Source organism: Scyliorhinus canicula, chromosome 4, assembly GCF_902713615.1.
Source record: "Scyliorhinus canicula chromosome 4, sScyCan1.1, whole genome shotgun sequence".
Classification (NCBI taxonomy): Eukaryota; Metazoa; Chordata; class Chondrichthyes; order Carcharhiniformes; family Scyliorhinidae; genus Scyliorhinus; species Scyliorhinus canicula.
This window is the reverse complement of record NC_052149.1, coordinates 46,977,311-46,999,823: the sequence shown is the minus strand read 5'-3', so window position 1 is coordinate 46,999,823 and position 22,513 is coordinate 46,977,311. Positions and strand designations below refer to the sequence as shown.

Below are 22,513 nucleotides of genomic sequence, written 5' to 3'. Positions count from 1 at the left end.
TTGAGGCAAAAATTAGTCTTTTATTTTTGCCAAACATTGAGTTTTTTGTGTTTTATATGTATAATGTCTTTCCAGTAGTAACTTTTTGTTTAAAGACGGTCCTTATAGTCAGCTTCGACATGTTGCAAATCATACATCGCTAACAAAGTAGTTTGTTGATGCGTGGCCCCAGGAAATGTTAAAATGATAGGTTATGTTTTGGAAACATCCTGACATTAGCCACATTCTTAAGTGGTAACAATCATTAACAAGCTTCCCATAAACAAAAGTCAAGAGGCACAAAATTGTTCAGTGTGAGTGGATACAAAATGTCACACTACGGAGAAAAGCCAAAGGGAGTTAACTAATTGCTTTGATTCAGAATGGAATAGGTACACCTTTGAGCTAACAACTTGCATTTATGTAGTTCCTTTATCCCGTTGAAGCATTCCAACAACCAAATTGCTGAATACTGATTATGTTGTTTCAGATGTAGCGTGTGTAAATTCAGAAACTATTGCACTGCTGATCAGTTACAATTTTTGGCCTGGTTTTAATTTCCCCGAAAACTGTTGCCGGTCTTATTATTTTATTATTTCTGAAATGAGCTAAAAGTATTTGATTGTCAACGGTGCATTTTTCAATAATCCATTCTTTATAAAAGAAAAGCAGCCAGCCTATCTGCATAACTACGTGCAGTTGTAAAACTGAAGCACATGTTACCTATGTGATGAATGTAAGAAATGGCCATATTTTATAGCAGTCATGTTATTCAAACCTGAGTTAAGATACAGACAGTAAGACTGGTAGAGCTGTGATTAGGTGTCGTGAAGGTGAGGTAATAATTGATTTGCAGATGAAGTGTCCTGCTAATAGAACCATTTATTTGTTCAAAGATAGCTAGCTGGTAGAATATTGTTTATGTTTGAAGGACCCCTGGGGTGTAGACGATTCATTTTTAAAAATCGTTTTGGAGTACCCACTAATTCTTTTCCAATTGAGGGGCAATTTAGCGTGGCCAATCCACCTACTCTGCACATCTTTGGGTTGTGGGGGTGAGACCCACACCAACACGGGGAGAATGTGCAAACTCCACACAGACAGTGAGGGGGTGTAGATGATTCATGAGGGGTATTGTGTTTGGTCCTGGCAAAACGAGTCAAGGGACATCTTGTAAGAAGAAACAAAGGAATGCCTTGTGCTTTGGGTATAGATTATGTAGTTAATAGGAGGAGCCAGGTTTGTCTGACAAGGCAGTTGGTCCCAGAACTCTCATCTGAACGATGTTTCAGTTTGGTCCTGAAAGGTGTTCTCTCCAAATATTCGGCATTGAGAAAAGCAAGTAGAAACCTTGATGTTAACTCTTCATGAATGGCATTTGGAATATATTGGTTTGCTTAATTGGAATATAGTGGCAGATTTGGGAAGTAAGTTAAGGTTTTCACTTTTTTTATTAAGAACTGTCAACTGTAAAGCTATCTCTTTGTAGCCAATGCAGTTAATTCTGTGTGAAGTTTTTTTTTAAACACAAGAGATACCTATTAGTCGGTGTTATCATTCCTGTGGTGCGTAACATTTCCCCTCAATTTTACAAATTGCAAATAATTGGGTTCTCATCTAGGGTCCTAATATTTGTTCATTGAAAACTAATTCCATTTGGTGCCAGTTGGTGACCTCCAGAAAATTGTTTCTCAAGTCAATTATATCCATTAAATTGTTAAATACACATACAAGTGGAGTGAGTATTGGTTTCGGGTATGCATGAAGCAAGCGATGAATTGGATCTATTGTGATATGTGAAGAAATAAAATGAAGGGAAGCCCGGTGGCGGCCATGGAGGGGTGGGTTGCACATTTGATAGCTCCCACCTGTAACAGACTTTTGGACCCCCCCCCCCCCCCCCCCCCCCCCCCGATTTTTTTCTTCTCTGATTTTATGGGATAAAGCAGTGAAGAGTGAGACAGTAAGGAGAAACCCCACTCCGGTGTATGGAGAATTGGACCAGAAGTGGCCGTGTGAGACGACAAAGTCCTATAAGGGAGACTCCAGCAGAGCTGGTAACACGGGACAGCATGGCGGAGGGCAAGGGCGGCGGGGAGACGGCACAGTGATCGACTGAGCAGCTGGTGAAGTTTTTTGAGGATTGCTTTGCCAGCTGAAGAAGGACACGCTGGACCCGATTAAAGCTTTGATTGATCAAGTGGTTCAGAATCAGGAAACTCATGGGGAGCGATCCAGGAGGTCGAACAAAAGTTGTCCGAGCACGGGGAATGTATAACTGCTGGAAGGCAAGGTGGGGGGGATAATGAACGACCGCCAGAAAAGAATGCAGGAGAAGCTGGAGGACCTGGAGAATAGGTCCAGGAGGCAGAATCTCAGAATTGTTGGCCTCCCTGAAAGCAGTGAGGGATCGGATGCAAGGGCCTATGTTGGAGAAGTTGATGGGGGCTGGGGCGTTCCCTCGGCCTCTGGAATTGGACAGAGCTCGCAGAGCCCTTGCGATGAAGCCCAGAGCAAATGAACCACCGAGGTACGTTTTCACCATTTCATGGACAAGGAACATGGTTTGCGGTGGGCCAAGAAAGAAAGGAGTAGCAAGTGCGAGAACTTGCGAATTTATCAGGACCTGGGAGCGAATTTGGCCATGAGGCGAGCTGGGTTCAATCGGGCAAAAACGATCCTCTTTAAGAAGGGGGTGAAGTTCGGGATGCTGTACCCAGCCTGCCTGTGGGTCACAGATGAGGAACGGGACTTCTACTTGAAACCTTAATTAAAGGTATGGTATGGACCTTAATTAAAGAAATGAAGCTGGAGGCGAATTAAAAGACACTGAAGCCTTGGAGAGGTACTGTGGCAGCGATTTGTGGTGCTGGATTGTAAACATTTCAGTAGCTGTGTGTGACATAATGGACTGTGTGGATGGTTAAAGGTTGATCTGTCTTGTAGGGACCTTTGTTAGAGGGAGGGAATGGGCTTTGAATTTAGTTATACTTTTTGGGTGACTATTTTTCTAAAGTGATTGTTTCTTCACTTTTCTGTTTTGTTTATTGGGGAATGTGATGCTTTTAAAATGTTTTAGTCATATGGGGGGGCAGAGAGGAAAGTACAAACAGGGAGGTAGACTGCTTGGTGCAAGGGGCGGGAGCTATCGAGTCATCATGGGTCAGCTGACTCTAGGAATCTCAGTGGGGGGTGGACAGGTGTTAAGCTGGAGCTTGACTTGGGGGATTGGATTTTCAGAGTTGCTGGGGGAGGGGGGGGGATCAGCTTCGCTGACAGGGGAGGAACACTTATTAGGGGACAAATGGGAGATCAGGAATGGCGATAGTCCAAGTGGGGACTTGAGGAGGCGGTGGGTGCGAGCATGAGACTGGCCTAAAAAGGATGATGGCTAGTCGGCAGGGGGGAGGGGGGGGGGTGTTTGGAAGCCCCTCATCCAGGCAGATCACATGGTACGTGAGAGGACTGAATAGGCTGGTCAAGAGGGCTCGCGTGTTGGTGCATTTGAGGGAACTGAAGGTGGTCATGGCAATACTACAAGAGACACACCCAGAGATTACAGACCAGACGAGATTGAGGAAGGGCTAGGTTAGCCAAGTGTTCCACTCGGTACTGGACTCAAAGACCAGTGGGGTAGTGATCTTGATCAGCAACCGAGTGGCATTCGAGGCAGGGGGAATCGTGTCAAACAAGGGAGGTAGGTACATAATGCTGAGTAGAAAGCTGGAAGGGGTGCGAGTGGTACTTGCGAACATATATGCTCTGAATTGGGATGATGTGGAATTTGAGGCGGGTGTTAGGTCAGACTTAGAGTCACATAACTTGATCATGGGACGGGACTTCAACACAGTCATTGATCCGGAATTGGACCGGTCAAAATCCAGGACGGGGAGGAGGCCTGCTGCGGCAAAGGAATTGAACGGTTTTATGGAACAGATGGGGGGAGTAGACCTATGGAGGCTTGCACGGCCGAGGACCAAGGAGTTTTCCATTTTTTCACATGTCCACAAGGTATACTCTCTCAGCAACTTTTTTGTTCTGAGCAAGGCGCTAATACCGAAGGTGGTGGATACTGAGTACTCGGTAATTGCAGTGTCGGATCATGCCCCGTGGATCGACGGGTTAGTGTGGAGAGAGGGCAGTGCCCACTGTGGCGACTGGATGTGGGGTTGCTAGCGGACGAGGCGGTCTGTGGGCGGGTTAACAAGTCCATCCACAAGTACCTGGAAACAAATGATACATAAGAACATAAGAACTAGGAGCAGGAGTAGGCCATCTGGCCCCTCGAGCCTGCTCCGCCATTCAATGAGATCATGGCTGATCTTTTGTGGACTCAGCTCCACTTTCCGGCCCGAACACCATAACCCTTAATCCCTTTATTCTTCAAAAAACTATCTATCTTTACCTTAAAAACATGTAATGAAGGAGCCTCAACTGCTTCACTGGGCAAGGAATTCCATAGATTCACAACCCTTTGGGTGAAGAAGTTCCTCCTAAACTCAGTCCTAAATCCACTTCCCCTTATTTTGAGGCTATGTCCCCTAGTTCTGCTTTTACCCGCCAGTGGAAACAACCTGCCCGCATCTATCCTATCTATTCCCTTCATAATTTTAAATGTTTCTATAAGATCCCCCCCTCATCCTTCTAAATTCCAACGAGTACAGTCCCAGTCTACTCCACCTCTCCTCATAATCCAACCCCTTCAGCTCTGGGATTAACCTAGTGAATCTCCTCTGCATACCCTCCAGCGCCAGTACGTCCTTTCTCAAGTAAGGAGACCAAAACTGAACACTACTCCAGGTGTGGCCGCACTAACACCTTATACAATTGCAACATAACCTCCCTAGTCTTAAACTCCATCCCTCTAGCAATGAAGGACAAAATTCCATTTGCCTTCTTAATCACCTGTTGCACTTGTAAACCAAGTGATATGGGGGAGGTCTCTGCAGTGACAGTCTGGGAAGCTTTGAAGGCAGTAGTCAGAGGCGAATTAATCTCGATGCGGGCCCACAGAGAAAAGGTGGAATGGGCTGAGAGGGATAGATTAGTGAAGGAGATACTCCAGGTGGACAGGGGATACTGGGAGGTGCGGCTACTGAGGGAGAGGCGGAGGTTACAGGTGGAGTTTGGGCTGGTGACCACAGGGAAAGCAGTGCAATAGTTGAGGAAGGCAAGGGGGCGATCTATTAGTACGGGGAAAAGGCTAGCAGAATGTTGGCGCACCAGCTCAGGAAAAGAGAGGCGGCCAGGGAGACAGGTAAAGTAAAGAGTAGAGACGGTGTTACTATCCTGAACCTAGCGGGGATTAATGAGGTGTTTACGGTCTTTTATAGTAAATTATGAGAGTCGGAACCCCTGGCTGGGTGGAAGGGATGAGGCAATTTCTGGATCAGTTGAGGTTCCCGAGGAAGGAGGAGGACATGGTGGAGGGGCTGGGAGACCCAATTGAAATTGAGGAAATAATCAAGGGGCTGGAGGGCATGCAGTCCGGTAAGGCCCCGGGGCCTGACGGCTACCCGGTGGAATTCTATGACAAGATTTCAGAGATATTGAGGCCACTGCTGGTGTGGACATTTAATGAAGCAAGAGAAAAGGGAGTCCTCCTATCTTGCTCTTCTTTCCCCCCCCCCCCCCCCCCCCCCAACAATGTCGCAGGCCTCTATTTCATTGATCTTTGAAACGGGAGAAGGATCCGGAGCAATGTGTGTCATACAGGCCGATTTCTCTACTGAATGTCAAACTGCTGGCTGAGATACTGGCCACAAGGATAGAGGACTGTGTCCCGGGGGTGATAGGGGAAGACCAGATGGGATTTCGAGGCCAATGTTCGAAGGCTTCTAAATGTTATTATGATGCCCTCAGGAGAGGAGGCAGAGTGGTGGTAGCGATGGATGTGGAGAAGACTTTTGATCGGGTGAAGTGGCATTACCTGTGGGAGGCGCTGGCAAGGTTTGGGTTCGGTGAGGGCTTTATTGACTGGGTGCGGTTTCTCTATCAGGCACCAGTAGGGAGTGTGTACACGAACCGGCTGAGGTCGGGGTATTTTGAACTACACCGAGGGATGAGGCAAGGGTGCCACCTCTCCCCGTTACTGTTTGCTCTGGCCATAGAGCCATTGGCCGTGGTGTTAAGAGCCTCTAGGAACTGGGAGGGGTGGAGCACCGGGTTTCGCTCTATGCAGATGACCTGCTCTTGTACATTTCTGACCCATTGGAGGGGATGGGGGAAGTAATGCGAATTTTGGGGGAATTTGGCAATTTTTCAGGGTATAAATTGAACATGGGGAAAAGTGATCCGGGCAGCAGAGGAGACTGGGAGAGCTGCTGCTTAGAATGGTATGGAAGAGCTTTCGATATCTGGGAATCCAGGCGGCCCGGAAATGGGAGGTACTACACAAGTTAAACTTACCCCCATTAGTCGAACAAATGGAAGGGGACTTTGACAGATGGGACATGCTCCTGCTATCACTGGCGGGGAAGGTGCAGACCGTGAAAGTGACGGTGCTCCCCAGATTTCTGTTTGTCTTTCAGTGACTCCCCACCTTCATCCCTAAGGCCTTTTTCAAGTGGGTGAATAAGATTATTTTGGGCTTTCTGTGGGCGAGTAAAAACCCCGCGAGTGAAGGTGTTGCTGGAGTGCAGTCAGGGGGAGGGTGGGTTGGCGTGGCCCGAATTTCTGCAATTACTACTGGGCGGCTAATATAACCATGATTAGGAAGTGGGTAGTGGGGGAGGGGTCGGCATGGGAGTGGATGGAGGCGGCGTCATGTAAAGACACCAGTCTGGGAGCATTGGTAACGGCACCTCTGCCGTTCTTGCCGGCCCGATACTCCACAAGTCCGGTGGTAGTGGCGGCTCTTGAGGATCTGGGGCAGTGGAGGAGATATAAGAGAGTGGAGGGAGCATCGATTTGGACCCCGATTTATAACAACCACAGGTTTGTACCGGATAGGCTAGATGGCGGGTTCCAGAGTTAGCAGACGGCAGGAATTAGAAGGATGGGGGATCTATTTATAGATGGGAGTTTTTCCAGCTGTAAAGCTTTGGAGGATAAATTTAAATTACCAGCAGGGAACGGTTTTGGGTATTTGCAGGTGCGCGACTTCCTGAGAAAACAGGTGCCAGCCTTTCCGCTGCTGCCGCCACGGGGGGGGGGGGGATACAGGATAGAGTAGTTTCCAGTACCTGGGTGGGAGAGGTGAATGTATTTGATATTTACCAGGAGCTTTCGGAAGCGGAGGAAACTCCGATGGAGGAGCTAAAGGGCAAGTGGGAGGACGAGCTAGGAGGAGAGATCGAGGCAGGTCTATGGGCGGATGCCCTAAGCAGGGTTAATACCACCTCATCGTGCACCAGGCTTGGCGTGATACAATTTAAGGTAGTCCACCGGGCACATGACAGTGGCTAGGATGAGCAAGTTTTTCGGGGTAGAGGACCACATGATTTGGGCATGCCCGAAGCTTAGCAGGTTTTGGCAGTGTTTTGCTAAGGCAATGTCCACTGTGCTAAAAACACGGGTGGTGCCGAGTCTAGAGGTACCGATCTTTGGAGTGTCGGCAGATCCGGGCGTTCAGGGGTCGAAAGAGGCCGACGTCCTGGCCTTTTGCTCCCTGGTAGCCCGGAGATGGATCTTATTAATGTGGAGGGACTCTAAGCCCCTGAGTGTAGAGACCTGGGTTTGTGACATGGCTGGGTTTCTCAGTCTTGAGGAAATAAAGTTTGCCTTAAGAGGGTCAATGTTGGGGTTCTCCCAGAGGTGGCAGCCGTTCGTCGACTCTCTCGGGGAAAATTAAAAATGTCAGCAGGTGCAGTATTCCAAGGAGGGGAGGGGGGCGGATTGTTGTATAGTTGAGGTGTGTGAAGATTGGGTTGTGGGGGGCGGGGAAATGTTTATTTTACCATGTTGATGTCATTGTCATTGTTACTGTTATAAAAAATTTCAAGTACCTTAAGAAAATATTATTTTTAAAAAAGAAATAAAATAAAGGCTGCCAAATCAGAAAGGGGAGTTCATGCCACAAAATAAATATTTTTAGTTTATATTCATGAAAAGCCTAATATTGTGATTTTATTTTATTTATTTTTTTCCAGATGGTTGGTACCAGCCTTCATTGCTTCGTCATGATTCTGTGGATTCGGGTGTTTCTAAGGGTGTTCAAGTTAGCCTTGTTGGAAGTCAGGTTGGGAAAGAAAGTGTTGGTTGGCACAATGTAACTAGAGGCCATGACTCTGTCAACCAGCGTGGTGGTGGTAATGCCCATAGACACAGGAATGGCAGTTTTCATAACCGAAAGAATTCAGGATTCCAGGACAAGCCACCGGCTGAGATAAAGGAAGAAAAAAAGGAGGAAAAAGATGAAAAACTTCAGTTTGAAGAGGAAGACTTTGTAAGTTCCTTTTTTAGTAACTAAATAAATGACCCTTTTGTGATGCGGATACTTAAGCTATTAGAATTTTCTCAGTTAACATAATAAATTGACTGATATCTTGGATAAAATCTTTTTCAACAGCCATCTCTGAATCCTGATGCAGAAAAGCAAACTATCCAGAGCAGACCTGTCAGCACACCAGCAGGAGTATGGGGTAAGAAGAGGCCGGAACGTTGCATATTTTGGAATATATGTATTTGTAACTTTCAGCAATACAAACCCCCTGCATGTTAGCTTTTTATATTCTCCAATGTCTGGGAGGCACTGTGGCGCAGTGGCTAGCAATGCTGCTTACGGCGCTGAGGACCCAGGTTCGATCTTGGCCCCGGGTCACTGTCTGTGTGGAGTTTGCACATTCTCCCTGTGTCTGCGTGGGTCTCGCCCCCACAACCCAAAGATGTGCAGGTTATGTGGATTGGCTACACTAAATTGCCCCTTAATTGGAAAAAAATTATTGGGTACTCTAAATATATATATTTTTTAATTTCTCCAGTGTCTCCAGTCAAAATTGAACCCCAAATTTAGATGATGGACTTTGAATGCAAGAAAGAATAATGCTCGCGAGCAGGGCTTTCCAACTGTGGCCCGCAATCCCTAATAGGCCTCAAACTCCACGACGATAATAGTGGTTGTGGAGCAGAGAGAGACACACACACACACACAACTCTTTTACCATCAAATTTTCATTCTGGGATTACACAAAGCCATTAAAATGGGGGTCACAACAGGAAAAGGTTTGGGAAGCACTGCTCTAGGTCAGAGGTGTCAAATTGAATTTACATGGAGGCCTGGCACTTGGCAAGGGCCAGATTCAACAACTGTCATTTGGGTAGAAGTTTGATACAACATTTAAGAATCTGTAAGATTAAAATCCTAGCTACCAGGGCAATCTCCTCAATCCTTTCCAATTGCAAATCATAATGGTTTAGTTGTAACTAAATCATCATTTCTCTTTCAAACTTGAGCACAACTTTGCCATTCTGTATGTTAATTATGTGTTGAGATTTCTGATTAATCTTCCTTCACAATTTTTCCAAATCAGGCATTAATAGGGAAGTGCTCAAGAGTGCTATTGTTATGGCATATTGTACACACGGTACTGTAGGAATTACATTTTTATCAACTAAATTGGGTAATCTTACTGAAGCCATTATTGATAGACAAATAGGCCATAGAGAAGCTTTGACCACAGTCTGAAGCAACGGTCCTTTGAAAGGTAATACTCGATGAACTTCATAACTACTTCAAATCCAAGCTGCCATTGCTCCTGTTAACTTATCCGTTTACAATTTAATGACCGTTTTGACAGTTTATTGTCTAATTCATAGTTTTGTTAGCTGCTTATCACCACCTGAAGTTGAGAGGGATATAACACAAGCAGGGCACACAATATAAGCAGTATTCTTGTTTGATCCTGGTCAATACAGATTACCTAGATATGGGGCATATTCAACTAATTGCAGCCAAGTTCTGTTTGTCTTCACCAAGCACATAGCTCTTCCTAATGAGAGTTTTTATTTCAAAAGTGGGGACCCCATGACCTCTGCAATTGTAGCCAATGGCCAACCCACCATCATGGGAGGTATTCAAAATCACATTTGAGCAGCCAGTTGTGTCTGGTACCAATGTGCCAGACTTGCATTTCAAAAACTTGATTTGAACCAAACCTTGGTTCTTGAATTTATCCATCCTCTGTATGTGAGTTTTCCAATTCCCACTTAGCCCTGAGTACTTTTGCATCAGCAGAAATGTCTCTAAGGAGAGGACTGAAGAGCTAAACAGGATTGACAAGATTAGCTCCTGTTGGAGAGGTCTGTAGAAGAAGGTTGCAACCCTTGTAGAGGAAAAGAAAAGTTTGATAGTCTAACAGTAAAAAGGGAAAAACTGTGTTTAATTGCTCCTGAAGACCATGAGGATGAAACCAGTGCCTTGATTATATTAGACTTGAAGCAGAAATAGCTTATTTTCTCAAATTAAACTCCTTTTTTACTTCATACAACCTAATAGAAATCAGTGCACATATGAATTAGTTCATTTATATTGTTTTAAAGGCTAAAATGCATTAATCAAGTCACCATTGGGCACTTGCTGGAGACGATGGTTCCAAATATTTGAACTTCTGCATTAAATAATTAAAAGATCGAAGCACGCTGTGCTTTCTTAATGACCCAAATCTAGAAATGACATGGGAGAAATTGATCCCGATATTCTTTTGGATTTGAAACATTTATCTTAAAACTATGCTCGGAACCTTGTTTTGGTTTCAAGTGGTAATAAATTGTTATCTTATATCTGCCAAACCGAGTGAAATGCGTTGAATAATGTTACTTGGGGCAGATATGCTGGCAGCATTTCAGCTTTCATTGGAACATGACTGTGTTTGTTGGTTTGAACCATAGTAATAACCTCTGCCTGGCAGGAACTGTAGATTTTACACTGGAGCGTGGAAATGCGGTGTTGATTATGTAAAATGTTTCCATTATACAGTTTAGGACTATTTGGAAAGATTAAATCATCTAGCAAACTTTATTTCTCCAACTTTATCTTTCCAAATGCAGAAAACCCTCCAAGTGCCAAGCAGCCGGTTTCCAGGATGCTGGTCATCAAAAAAGTTTTGAAAGAGGAACCAATATTCTCAACTAGCTTTTGTTCTTCAGGAAACCATTTTGCAAACTGCAACAAAAACACTGCAAGCCCAAGCGTTTACAAAAATCTAATACCCAAACCTGCACCTCCTCCCTCAAAGGTATTGTAATCCATTGTTTGAATTATTTTGACTGTTTTTATAACATTCTTATTTAATATAAATGAAACCAATCATCAAAATGTTGAACTTGGAGCATACGGATGTTATTTAGTGAAGGACCACCACTCGTGATGAACTAAGGAGGTTAAGGAAAGCATCAAACTTGGGGGAAAAATCCATATAATTACACCAAGATGAGTGGCAGGCCAGAAGACTGGTCAGAACATAAAGAGCAGCAGAGAATGGCTAGAGGATAACTAAATGAGAGTATAGGAAGAAGCTTGTGAAGTGAGGAAATTTAAATAATTCAACATTGATGACTTTAAAGTAGGCAAATGTAGTTATGAACATTTGCTTTAAAGTAAATTATTAGAGCCCTTTCTCAACATGGTGGTGTGGGAAGTAGCAATCTCAAAGTTAATGACCTTCACAGGATGGGTAAGCAAAAGTGTGATAAGCACAGAATTCAGCCTTCAGTTGGTTAAACTGCGCTGCAGCCAGTATCATGCAGCTCATGAGATTTATAGTATAAAGGTGATAACCAAAAGATATAAATATGTTACACAGCCTTGGTACCAGTTGGTTAAGATGAGGAGTAGGACTATGTCTCTCGTATGCTTTCGAATAAAGTCTCTGGCATTTACAACTTACACCTTGAGTGGTTTCAATCTTTTTTTTTTTAATAAACAATTTTATTGAGGTAGTTTTTGGCTTTATAAACAGTTACAGACATCATCAGAAAGAAAGCAAAAATGTACAAACATCCATGTACTTTCAATACTTCAATCGTAACAAATTGCACCAGCCCGCTCCTCTCCCACCGGTACTACCCGCCATATTTTCCCTCCTACTCTACTCTCCCACCGGTACTACCCGCCATATTTTCCCTCCTACTCTACTCTTTCTCCCCACCCCCTGCTGACGCTCACTCTCCCGCAAAGAAGTCAATAAATGGTTGCCACCACCGGGCGAACCCCTGCACAGATCCCCTCAAGGCGAACTTCATTTTCTCCATACCCAGGAAACTCGACATGTCCGCAAGCCACCACTCAGTCTTCGGGGGCTTTGAGTCCCTCCACGCCAATAGTATTCGTCGCCGGGCTATCAGGGAAGCAAAGGCCAAAACATCGGCCTCTTTCTCCCCCTGGACCCCCGGGTCCTCCGAAACCCCAAAAATTGCCACCCCTGGACTCATCACCACCCTTGTTTTTGGCACCCGGGACATGACCCCCGCAAATCCCTCCCAGTACCCCCTCAGCTTAGGGCATGCCCAAAACATGTGCACGTGGTTCGCTGGTCCTCCCGCGCACCTAGCACATTTGTCCTCTATCCCGAAGAATTTGCTCATCCCAGCCACCGTCCTATGGGCCCGGTGAACGACCTTAAATTGAATCAGCCCGAGCCTAGCACATGTCGCGGTCGAATTTACCCTACTCAAGGCCTCTGCCCACAGCCCCTCCTCCATTTCCCCACCTAGCTCCTCCTCCCATTTAAGTTTCAGTTCCTCTGTCTGGGACCCTTCCTCCCTCATGAGCACCTTGTATATACCCGACACTCTACCCTCCCCTTCTTCCCTCCTAGAGACTATTCTGTCAAGGATCCCCATTGGCGGGAGGCGTGGGAAAGATGGGACCTGTCTACGAACAAAGTCCCGCAACTGTAGGTATCTAAAATCATTTCCCCTTACCAACCCAAATTTCTCCAAGCTCCTCAAACTCGCAAAGCTCCCTTCCAGGAACATATCACCAGCCCGCCGCCATACTCGGAACCCCCCCCATCCATACTCCCGGGGGCAAACCGATGGTTATCGCAGATTGGCGCCCAGACAGACGCCCCCATCTCCCCCCCACATGCCTCCTCCACTGGCCCCATATCCGCAGGGTCGCCACCACTACCGGGCTGGTGGTGTACTTGGCCGGCGGTAGAGGAGCCGTGACCAGGGCTGCCAAGCTGGAGCCCCTGCACGAAGCCGCCTCCACCCGCTCCCAAATAGACCCCGTACCCACCATCCACTTCCTTATCATAGCGATGTTGGCCGCCCAGTAATAATTGATCAGAATCGGCAAAGCCAGCCCTCCCTCGCTGCGGTTCCTCTCCAACATCGCCTTCTTCACCCGCGGGGATTTTCCCGCCCAGACAAAGCTCATGATCAGCCCGTTAACTCTTTTGAAGAAGGACTGTGGGATAAAGATCGGAAGGCACTGACAAATAAACAAAAATCGAGGGAGGATTGTCATCTTTACAGTCTGCACCCTCCTTGCCAGCGACAGCGGGAGTGCATCCCATCTCCGAAACTCTCCCTTCATTTGCTCCACCACCCTGGCCAAATTTAACTTATGCAGCCTGCCCCAGTCTCGTGCCACCTGGATTCCCAAATACCGGAAATTTTCCTCAACCAGCCTAAACGGTAGCCCCCTCAATCTGTTCTCCTGGCCCCTTGCCTGGACCACAAACATTTCACTCTTGACCGTATTTAATTTGTATCCTGAGAACTGGCCGAACTTCCTCAGCATTCCCAGTATAGTTCCCATCCCGGCCACTGGGTCCGACACATACAGGAGCAGGTCGTCTGCATAAAGAGAAACCCTATGTTCAACCCCGCCCCTCACCATCCCCTTCCAACCCTCTGTGGCTCTCAGCGCCATCGCCAGCGGCTCTATGGCCAGCGCAAACAGCAGCGGGGAGAGCGGGCAGCCCTGTCTGGTCCCTCGGTACAACCTAAAATACTCCGACACTTCTCTGTTGGTCCTGACGCTGGCCCTCTGGGCCTGATATAATAGTTTGATCCAATCCCTCCCCGAACCCAAACCGTCTGAGTACCTCCCATAGATAGTCCCACTCCACCCGGTCAAAGGCCTTCTCGGCGTCCATTGCCACCAGTACCTCCACCTCCCTACTCACTGGGGGCATCATTATCACACTAAGTAATCTTCTCAGGTTGGCCGCCAGCTGCCTACCTTTCACAAACCCCGTTTGATCCTCCCCAATCACCTCCGGTACACAGTCCTCCATTCTACCCGCCAGTACCTTTGCCAGGAGCTTGGCGTCAACATTAATCGGGGAGATTGGCCTGTAGGACCCGCACGCCTCCGGGTCTTTACCCCGCTTCAATATCAGTGATATGGTGGCTTGCCTCATTAAAACCCCTCGCCAAGACCGGGCCCACCAGCTCAGAGAACTTCCTATAAAACTCTACTGGGTATCCATCCGGCCCCGGGGACTTCCCCGACTGCATGGCCTTAAGGCCCCCCAATACCTCCTCCACTCTAATCGGGGCCTCCAGCTCTTCCACTCGCCCCCCACCTACTGTTGGGAATGTTAGCCCATCCAGAAACCTTTTCATCCCCTCCGGTTCTTCCGGCGGCTCCGAAGTATACAGCTTACGATAGAAGTCCCGGAATACCTTATTCAATTCTGCCGGGTCCTCCACTTTGCGCCCCCCTCCGTCTCTCACTCTACCTATTTCCCTGGCCGCCTCCCTCTTCCTGAGTTGCTGCGCTAACAGTCTGCTAGCCTTTTCCCCATGCTCATACACCACTCCCCTTGCCTTCCTAAGCTGTTCCACGGCCCTGCTCGTGGATAGAGCCCCCAGTTCCGCCTGTAGTCTCTGCCTCTCCCTGAGTAAAACCTCCCCCGGGGACTCCGCGTGCTCTTCATCTATCCGACCCATTTCCCTGACCAATCTATCCATCTCTGCCCAGTCTGCCTTGGCTCTGGGCCCCAATTGAAATCAGCTCCCCCCCCCCGCACTACTGCCTTTAGTGCCTCCCACAGGGTCGCCGCTGAGACCTCCCCCGTGTCATTCACCTGCAGGTAATTTTGCATACATCTCCGAAGCCTCTCGCAGATCCCCTCCTCTGACAGCAGTCCCACATTAGCCTCCATTGCGGGCGTTGATAGCTCGCTCCCCCGAACTGCAGGTCCACCCAATGCGGGGCATGGTCTGAAATGGTAATTGCTGAGTATTTCGTGTTCTTTACCTCCCCCATACAGTCCCTACTTAGTACAAAGAAATCTATCCTGGAATATACTTTATGGGCGTGCGAGTAAAACGAGTAGCCCCTTCCTCTTGGCTGTCTATCTCTCCAGGGGTCCACTGCCCCCATTTGCTCCATAAACCCTTTCAGCTCCCTTGCCATTGCTGAGAGTCTACCCGTTCTGGGACACGACCGATCCAAAGTCGGGTCAAGGACCATGTTAAAGTCCCCTCCCATTATTAGCCTGCGAGAATCCAGGTCCGGGATCTTCCCCAGCACTCTTTTAATGAAGTCCACGTCATCCCAGTTCGGGGCATATATATTCACCAGCACCACTCTTCTCCCCTCCAGTCTGCCCCGTACCATCAGGTATCTGCCCCCCCTGTCTGCGGATATGCCCTCTGCCTCAAATTGCACGCGCTTGTTGATCATGATTGCCACCCCTCTGGACTTCGAGTCCAAGTCCGAGTGGAAGACCTGGCTAATCCAGCCCTTCCTTAGCCTGGTCTGGTCAGACACTTTCAGATGTGTCTCCTGCAACATAATTACGTCCGCCCTCAGGGCCCGCAAGTGTGCGAACACCCGGACCCTCTTAACCCGCCCATTCAGTCCCTTGACGTTCCAGGTGATCAGCCTGGTCGGGGGGCACATCCCCACCCCGCCGGTCAGCCATAGCCTTTCTCGGGCTGGCCCCTGGCCCGTGCGTCGCGCCATTCCTGGCCCGCTCTTTGGCTGTCTCCACCCTCGACCTCCTTTCCAGTGCCTATTTCAAGTCCCTCCCCCGTCAGCAGAACAACCCCCCCTCCCCCCAACCCCATCCCCCGATACCCCCACCCCTGCCATCTACTGGCTGTAACTCCCCCCCCCCCCCCCCCCCACCTGTCTCCCTTGACTAGCCAATCTGCTAGCCCGGTGACTCAACACTCCGGCGCCTTCCTGTCTCATTCCCATTGTTTTCCCCGTCCTCCTCCCCACCCCCCAGCGCCCCATCCCCCTCTCCCACCCACTGGGGCAAGCCGGCTCCGGTGTCTTCTGCGAGCTGCACAAAAAGTACAAACAGGAAAAAAAAACCCCAGAAAAAAGAGGAAAAGCACAAAAATAAACCCAAAAAACAAAAACCCCCCATAAGAAACAAGAGAGACCACAAAAAAAGGGAGGGGGGGGGGGGTTAACCCCCCCAAACCAATGTCCATGAACAAAGGAAAGAGTCCCAAATGTTCCGCTTGGCCCCTTTGGCCCAGCCAACCGTTGAGCAGCAGTCCAGGCACATTCGGCGTTCCTACCCACAGTAATCCTCGGGGCCCTAATTCGCGTCCTTGGGGCCTCCTTTCGGGACCAGTTCCAGGTCCCTCACAAAATCCATCGCTTCTTCGGGCTCGGAGAAGTAATGGTGTTGACCCTGGTGCGTGACCCATAGACGAGCTGGGAACAGCAGACCAAACTTCACGTGCTTCTTGAACAGCACCTCCTTGACATTCTTAAAGGCTGCTCGCCGCCGAGCCGCCACCTGGCTTAGGTCCTGATAAATGCGGAGAACACTGTTGTTCCACGTGCTGCTCCTGGCGCTCTTTGCCCACTGCAGCACCCGCTCCTTGTCCACGAACCTGTGGAACCTAATCACCATCGGGCGGGGGGGTCCGCCCGGCCGCCCCTGCCTTGCCTGCACTCTGTGTGCCCCCTCCAGCTCCAACGGTCGTGGAAAGGCTTCGGCCCCCATCAGCTGCTTCAGCAGGTCTGCTACAAACGCTGCAGCATCAGCTCCCTCAGCCCCCTCCGGGAGGCCGACCATCCTTCGATTATTCCTGCGGACTCTATTCTCCAGCTCCTCCACTCTGTCCAGCAGTCTTCTCTGCCGCTCTTTCAGGCCGTCAACTTCTAGCGCTGCAACCGTTTGCGCATCCGCCTGCTCCTCCACCGCCTCTCCCAGCTCCTTAACTTTAACATGCTGAGCGTCTAGCCTCTGGTTCAGCTGATCCACCGCTTTTCTGGATTGGGTCCAAGCTGTCCCGCTTCAGCGCTTCAAAACTGGACTTCATTACCTGGAGCATGTTATCCAGCGCCTGCTGGATTGCTGAGTCCAGGGTCCGTGTGTCCTCAATCTTAGGTCCCAGGTAAGTTTCTTCAGGTCCTTGTCTCTGTCCCTTTTTCTCCTTCTTCTTCTGCCTTCCGGACTCTCGCTGTTCCATGTGCCGCAGCCCGCTCCTCAGCACCTTCGCTGCTGCTTTCCTTCGCCCAGCTCCTTAAATTTTACCTTCTGGCCTCTGAAGTGGGTCCAAGTTGTCCTGCTTCAGCAACTCCAAAACTTCTTTTCTTCTCCTGGAGGAAGGAAGTTCCGTGGGTCCGCCATCATACTTTCCAGGTCCGTTTCCTCTGCTCCTTGCCTCCGTCTCTCTTTCTCTCTCTTCCCCTACCTGCTGGCCTCCCACGTTTCCATCGCTGTCAGCCCGCTCTCCAGCCCTTTCGCGGCGGCCTTTTTGCCGCCACCGAGGTCCCGCTATCGCGGGGAATCAGCTCCAAAGCCCCGCCGGAGTGAGAGCCCGCTGAATGTGCGGCTCACTCGGGCATCGCCGCCACTGGAAGTGAGTGGTTTCAATCTTTGACCACAACACTTGCTCGAAATATAAAAATGGATGGCGAATGTTTCTTTGATATTTAAAAAGGAAAAGAGTAAGTTAATTGAGCGTTGGTCCTCTAAGAAAAATATGATAGGAAGTTAAAAGTAGGTAATAAAGAAATGGCAGATGAAATGAACAAATATTTTGCTTCTGTCTTCACTGTAGAACAATACAGCACAGGAACAGGCCCTTTAGCCCTCCATGCCTGTATCGGTCATGACACCATCCTTGGCCAAAACCCTCGGCCCTTCCTAGTGCCGTATCCCTCTATACCCATCATATTCATGTATTTGCTGAGATGTCTTTTGAACACCGTTAATGTATCTGCTTCCTCAACCTCCCCTGGCAACACATTCCAGGCACTCGCCACCTCTGTGTAAAAAAAAAAAAAAAAAATTTAAAATAAAAAAAAAACCTGCCTCACCCATCTCCTCTAAACTTTGCACCACGGACCTTAAACCTATGTCCCCTGGTGACTGACCCCCAGCCACCCTGGGAAAGAGTGCCTGCCCATCCACTCTATCCATGCCCATCATAATCTTGTAGACCTCTAGCAGGTCACCCCTCAACCTCCATCATGCTAATGAAAACAGTCTGGGTCTATTCAGCCTCTTCGCATAGCTAAAGCCCTTCAGACAAGGCAACATCCTGGTAAACCTCCTCTGCACCCTCTCCAAATCCTCCACATCCTTCTGGCAGTGTGGCGACCAGAATTGTGCGCAATATTCCAAGTGCACCACTACCAAGGTTCTATACAACTGTAGCATGACTTGCCAGTTTTTATACTCTATGCCCCATCCAATGTAGACTAGCATTCCGTATACTTCCTTGACTACCTTGCCCACTTGTGTTGCCACTCTCCACTATCTGTGGACCTGCACGTCCAGGTCTCTCTGACTTTCTATATTCCTAAGAGTTTTGCCATTTACGATATATTCCCCCTCTGTTAGGCTACAGAGGAGAATCATTCCAGTAATAGCTGTGTATCAAAAGGTGAAAGGGAGAGGGAAACTTGGTGAATGTACAATCATTTGGGAAGCCTTACTGAGCAAACTGATGGAGTTATAGGCTAATAGGTCTCTGGGTCCTGATGGACTTAATCCTAGGATCTTGAGAAAGGAGGCTAATGCGGTAGTTGCTGTTGATTTTCCAAAATTAGGTGGATTCTGGAAAAGCTCCATCTGACTGGAAAGTAGCAAGTATAAATCTACTGTTCAAGAAGGGAGGGAAGTGGAAAACAGGGAGCTACAGACCAGTTAACCTGATGTCCGTCATGGGGAGGCTCTTAAAAGGAGATTAAGCTCTTTTTGAACAAAATGGCAAAATTAGGGATATTTTAGCTGGGCATTTATGGAAAAAAAACTCGACGTTATTGGGGAAAGTCAGCATGGTTTTGTGAATGGAAAATCATGTTTAACAAAATAATTGGAGTTCTTTGAAGGTGCAATGTGCACCGTGGGTAAAGGTGTACTGTACTTGGATTTCCAGAAGGTGCTTGATAAAGTGTCACATCAAAGGTTACTACAGAAGATAAAAGCTCATGGTGTAGGGGGTAACATATTTGCATGGATAGAAGATTAGCTGGTTGGCAGGAAACTGTGAGTATGCATAAATGGGTTATTTTCTGATTTTCAGTATGTAACAAGTGGAATCCTGCAGCCACTTCAACTTTTCACAATTTATATCAGTGACTTAGATGAGGAGAACAAAGGCAAGATAGCTAAATTGCAGATGAGACAAAGATTGGGAAGAAAATAAATTGTGAAGAGGACATGAGGTTGTAGATGGGTGTAGATAGTTGAATGAATGGACAAAAATCTGGCAGGTGCAGTACAATATGGGAAAATGCGAATTTCATTTTAGCAAAAGAATAAAATAGCAGATTGTTACTTAAATGGAGAATGACTGCAGGATTCCGAGGTGCAGAGAGATAGATAGATAGAACAGTACAGCACAGAACAGGCCCTTCGGCCCTCGATGTTGTGCCGAGCCATGATCACCCTACTCAAACCCACGTAGCCACCCTATACCCGTAACCCAATAACCCCCCCCATAACCTTACTTTATTAGGACACTACGGGCAATTTAGCATGGCCAATCCACCTAACCCGCACATCTTTGGACTGTGGGAGGAAACCGGAGCACCCGGAGGAAACCCACGCACACACGGGGAGGACGTGCAGACTCCGCACAGACAGTGACCCAGCCGGGAATCGAACCTGGGACCCTGGAGCTGTGAAGCATTTATGCTAACCACCATGCTACCGTGCTGCCCATCTAGGTCTAGGTGTTGGAGTGCATGAGTCACTAAAAATTAGTATGCAGGTACAATGGTACAAGTATTTAAAAAGGTTAATAGAATACTATCCTTTTATTAAGATGTTGCTCGTTGTGTTCACTCTTTAATTGGCTCTGTTTATGGCGGTTAATATGGTCGCCGTCCTTAATTCTAATAACGTTTCCTCAAGAGTCGCCAGATATCTTTCGATACCGCCACAAGGTTCAAAACTGAATACTGATCAAAGACTCAATACACCAGTTAGTAAGTTCGAAATCAGTGCTAATTTATTTACACACAGTCAATTATATTCATGCACAAAATCTACCAACTAAACTATCACTACTACTAAAGCCTATACTTGGCTTCGGGCGCCCACTCAGTCACAGGAACAATGGCCGTTGTCCGGTTCTGAGGCTGCTGGGGTCGAGCTGGTACGGAATAGTAGCTAGGGGCGTCTATCTCGTAGCGTGCGTTGACTTTGGACTTCCTTGTTCTGGTGCAGCTGCTGGGCAGGCCTCTCGTCGCTGAGAGCCAAGGCCAAGAAGAACAATTCTCTCTTGGGGGCTTCTTCTCATACCCAAAGGGGGCATCGCGCGCTTTTGGACGGGCCTTGAACTTGGTCCCAATTAATTGGACCATATCCTGATCATTGGTATCGATTTCCTCCAATAAAGGGGTGGGTGCCCTGATTGCTGGCCGTTGGCCTGCTTTGTTCTAGTCTCCTCTGGCGCTGGGGTGGCTGCTTTAGTATCGTTTACCTAAATGTTTCTCTTTTGTCCCCCGGAGATGGCTCATTAGTATGCTAATGGTTTTGCAGTATCAGTCTTGTCTGGGAGCTGCAAACTCCAATCAACAGACAAACATTGCGCCTGCTTGCTTTCTCAGCATTGTCCATTTTTTTCTTCATTCTCTGCAAGTGTCCATTTTGTAATCGGGACTTGGCCACCCCAGGTGGATACAAAGAGAGGAATTTAACAAAGTAAGGATGTTGCTCTTCTGTTATACAGGGCATCAGTGAGATCACATCTTGAATACTGTGATCTGATAGATGTGTGTAAGATCCTGAAAATGGTTGGCGTGGAAATTATGTTTCTTCTGAGTTAATCCAGAACTAGGGGCCACAGTTTTAAAACTCGAGGTGGCCCTTTGAAGACAGATTTGAATTTTTTCCTGAGGTTTGTGAGACTTTGGGGGTCTCGGCCTCAAAGTGGTGGAGGCGCAGGTTGTTGAATATCTTTAAGATGGTGATAGATAGATTTTTGTTAGGTAAGGGAACCAAACATTATTGGGGGTAAATGGGAACGTAGAATGAGACACACAAATAGATCAGCCATGATTTTATTGAATGTATAGGTTATTGGTGATTATGTGCGGGATTATTGTGGTGTTTTGATTCTTTTGTCTTTAAAATGTTGGGGGTGGATAGGATAAAGGGGTTGTTGGCCAGGGCATTGCCATTGTTTTTGTTGTTGATTTGTTGGTGGGTGTATTTTGATGAAAATGTGAAAAAGGAAGAGAATAAAAATATTTTTTTTTTTAAAGAAAGATTTTATTGAATGACTGAGCAGGCTTGAGGGGCAGAATGCCATATACTATTTCATATATTCCTATTAGGACAAATAATAAAGTTAAATTGTACAATTAAATGTACATGTTCTAATTGCAAATAAAAATATCAGATGCCTCAATATAGAACAATTTCACCATATTGGTTAAGGCAAAAAAACTCTAGTTTTCAATTTGTTAATTAGAAAATAATGAGCGTGTGATGTAACTGATGTACTTATTAGTTAAAGTTGGCACAGTTGTATATGCAAGCAATACATCTCTGTACTACAGTAGAAGATCCTTTGGCGAGGTATGAGTTTAAACCTTGCCAGGTGGTTTACAATCTTCAGTTTCTATTTATTCTGAACTTCACTGATGTAACAACATCTTCTGGACAATTATTGAGCAATGTCCGGTGATCTGCTTCAGACCTATTAACGTTTAAGATTACTGCCATGTGACCCATGTATGCCACATGCTGCTTTGCTAGTAGGTGACAGCATTCAATCCAAAAACTTCATACTCCTTGGTATACAAGTATGTCCCATCTTTTCACAGTAGAGAATAAGATGGGCATGCATTATAAATATTCCACACTTTTCTCAGGATATTAATAACTTTGTTCAGACATTGACACATAATTATTTATGCTGATCCTTTATTTCTGTAAATGATTTTAATCTATGCCTTTGGCTGCCTCGACCATGGCTCTGCAATTCCCTTCCGAAACCTGTGTCTCTCTTATCTCTCTTTCCTGCTTTAAGACACTCCTTAAAATCAATCTCTTGACCAAGCTTTGACCTATGTTATTTGACTGGGTGTCAAGTTTTGTTTGCTCATGCTCCTGTGAAGTGTTTTGAGATGTTTTACCACATTAAAGGCACTAAATAAATATAGCTCTTAAGCTCTAAGCTCTAAAAAAGAAGCTCTTTTAGAAGA

General features: G+C 47.1%; 1 protein-coding gene across 2 annotated transcripts in view; it reads left to right on the top strand.

Moving 5' to 3' along the window:
* gpbp1l1 (GC-rich promoter binding protein 1-like 1) overlaps positions 1-22,513 on the top strand; it is a 110,283-nt gene that overhangs the window by 52,413 nt on the left and 35,357 nt on the right. For both annotated transcript variants that reach the window (XM_038794176.1, XM_038794177.1), the window contains exons 5-7: positions 8,070-8,365; positions 8,489-8,561; positions 10,966-11,153. In XM_038794176.1, the coding sequence (XP_038650104.1) occupies positions 8,070-8,365; positions 8,489-8,561; positions 10,966-11,153 (557 nt within the window). The remainder of the gene's footprint in view (positions 1-8,069; positions 8,366-8,488; positions 8,562-10,965; positions 11,154-22,513) is intronic.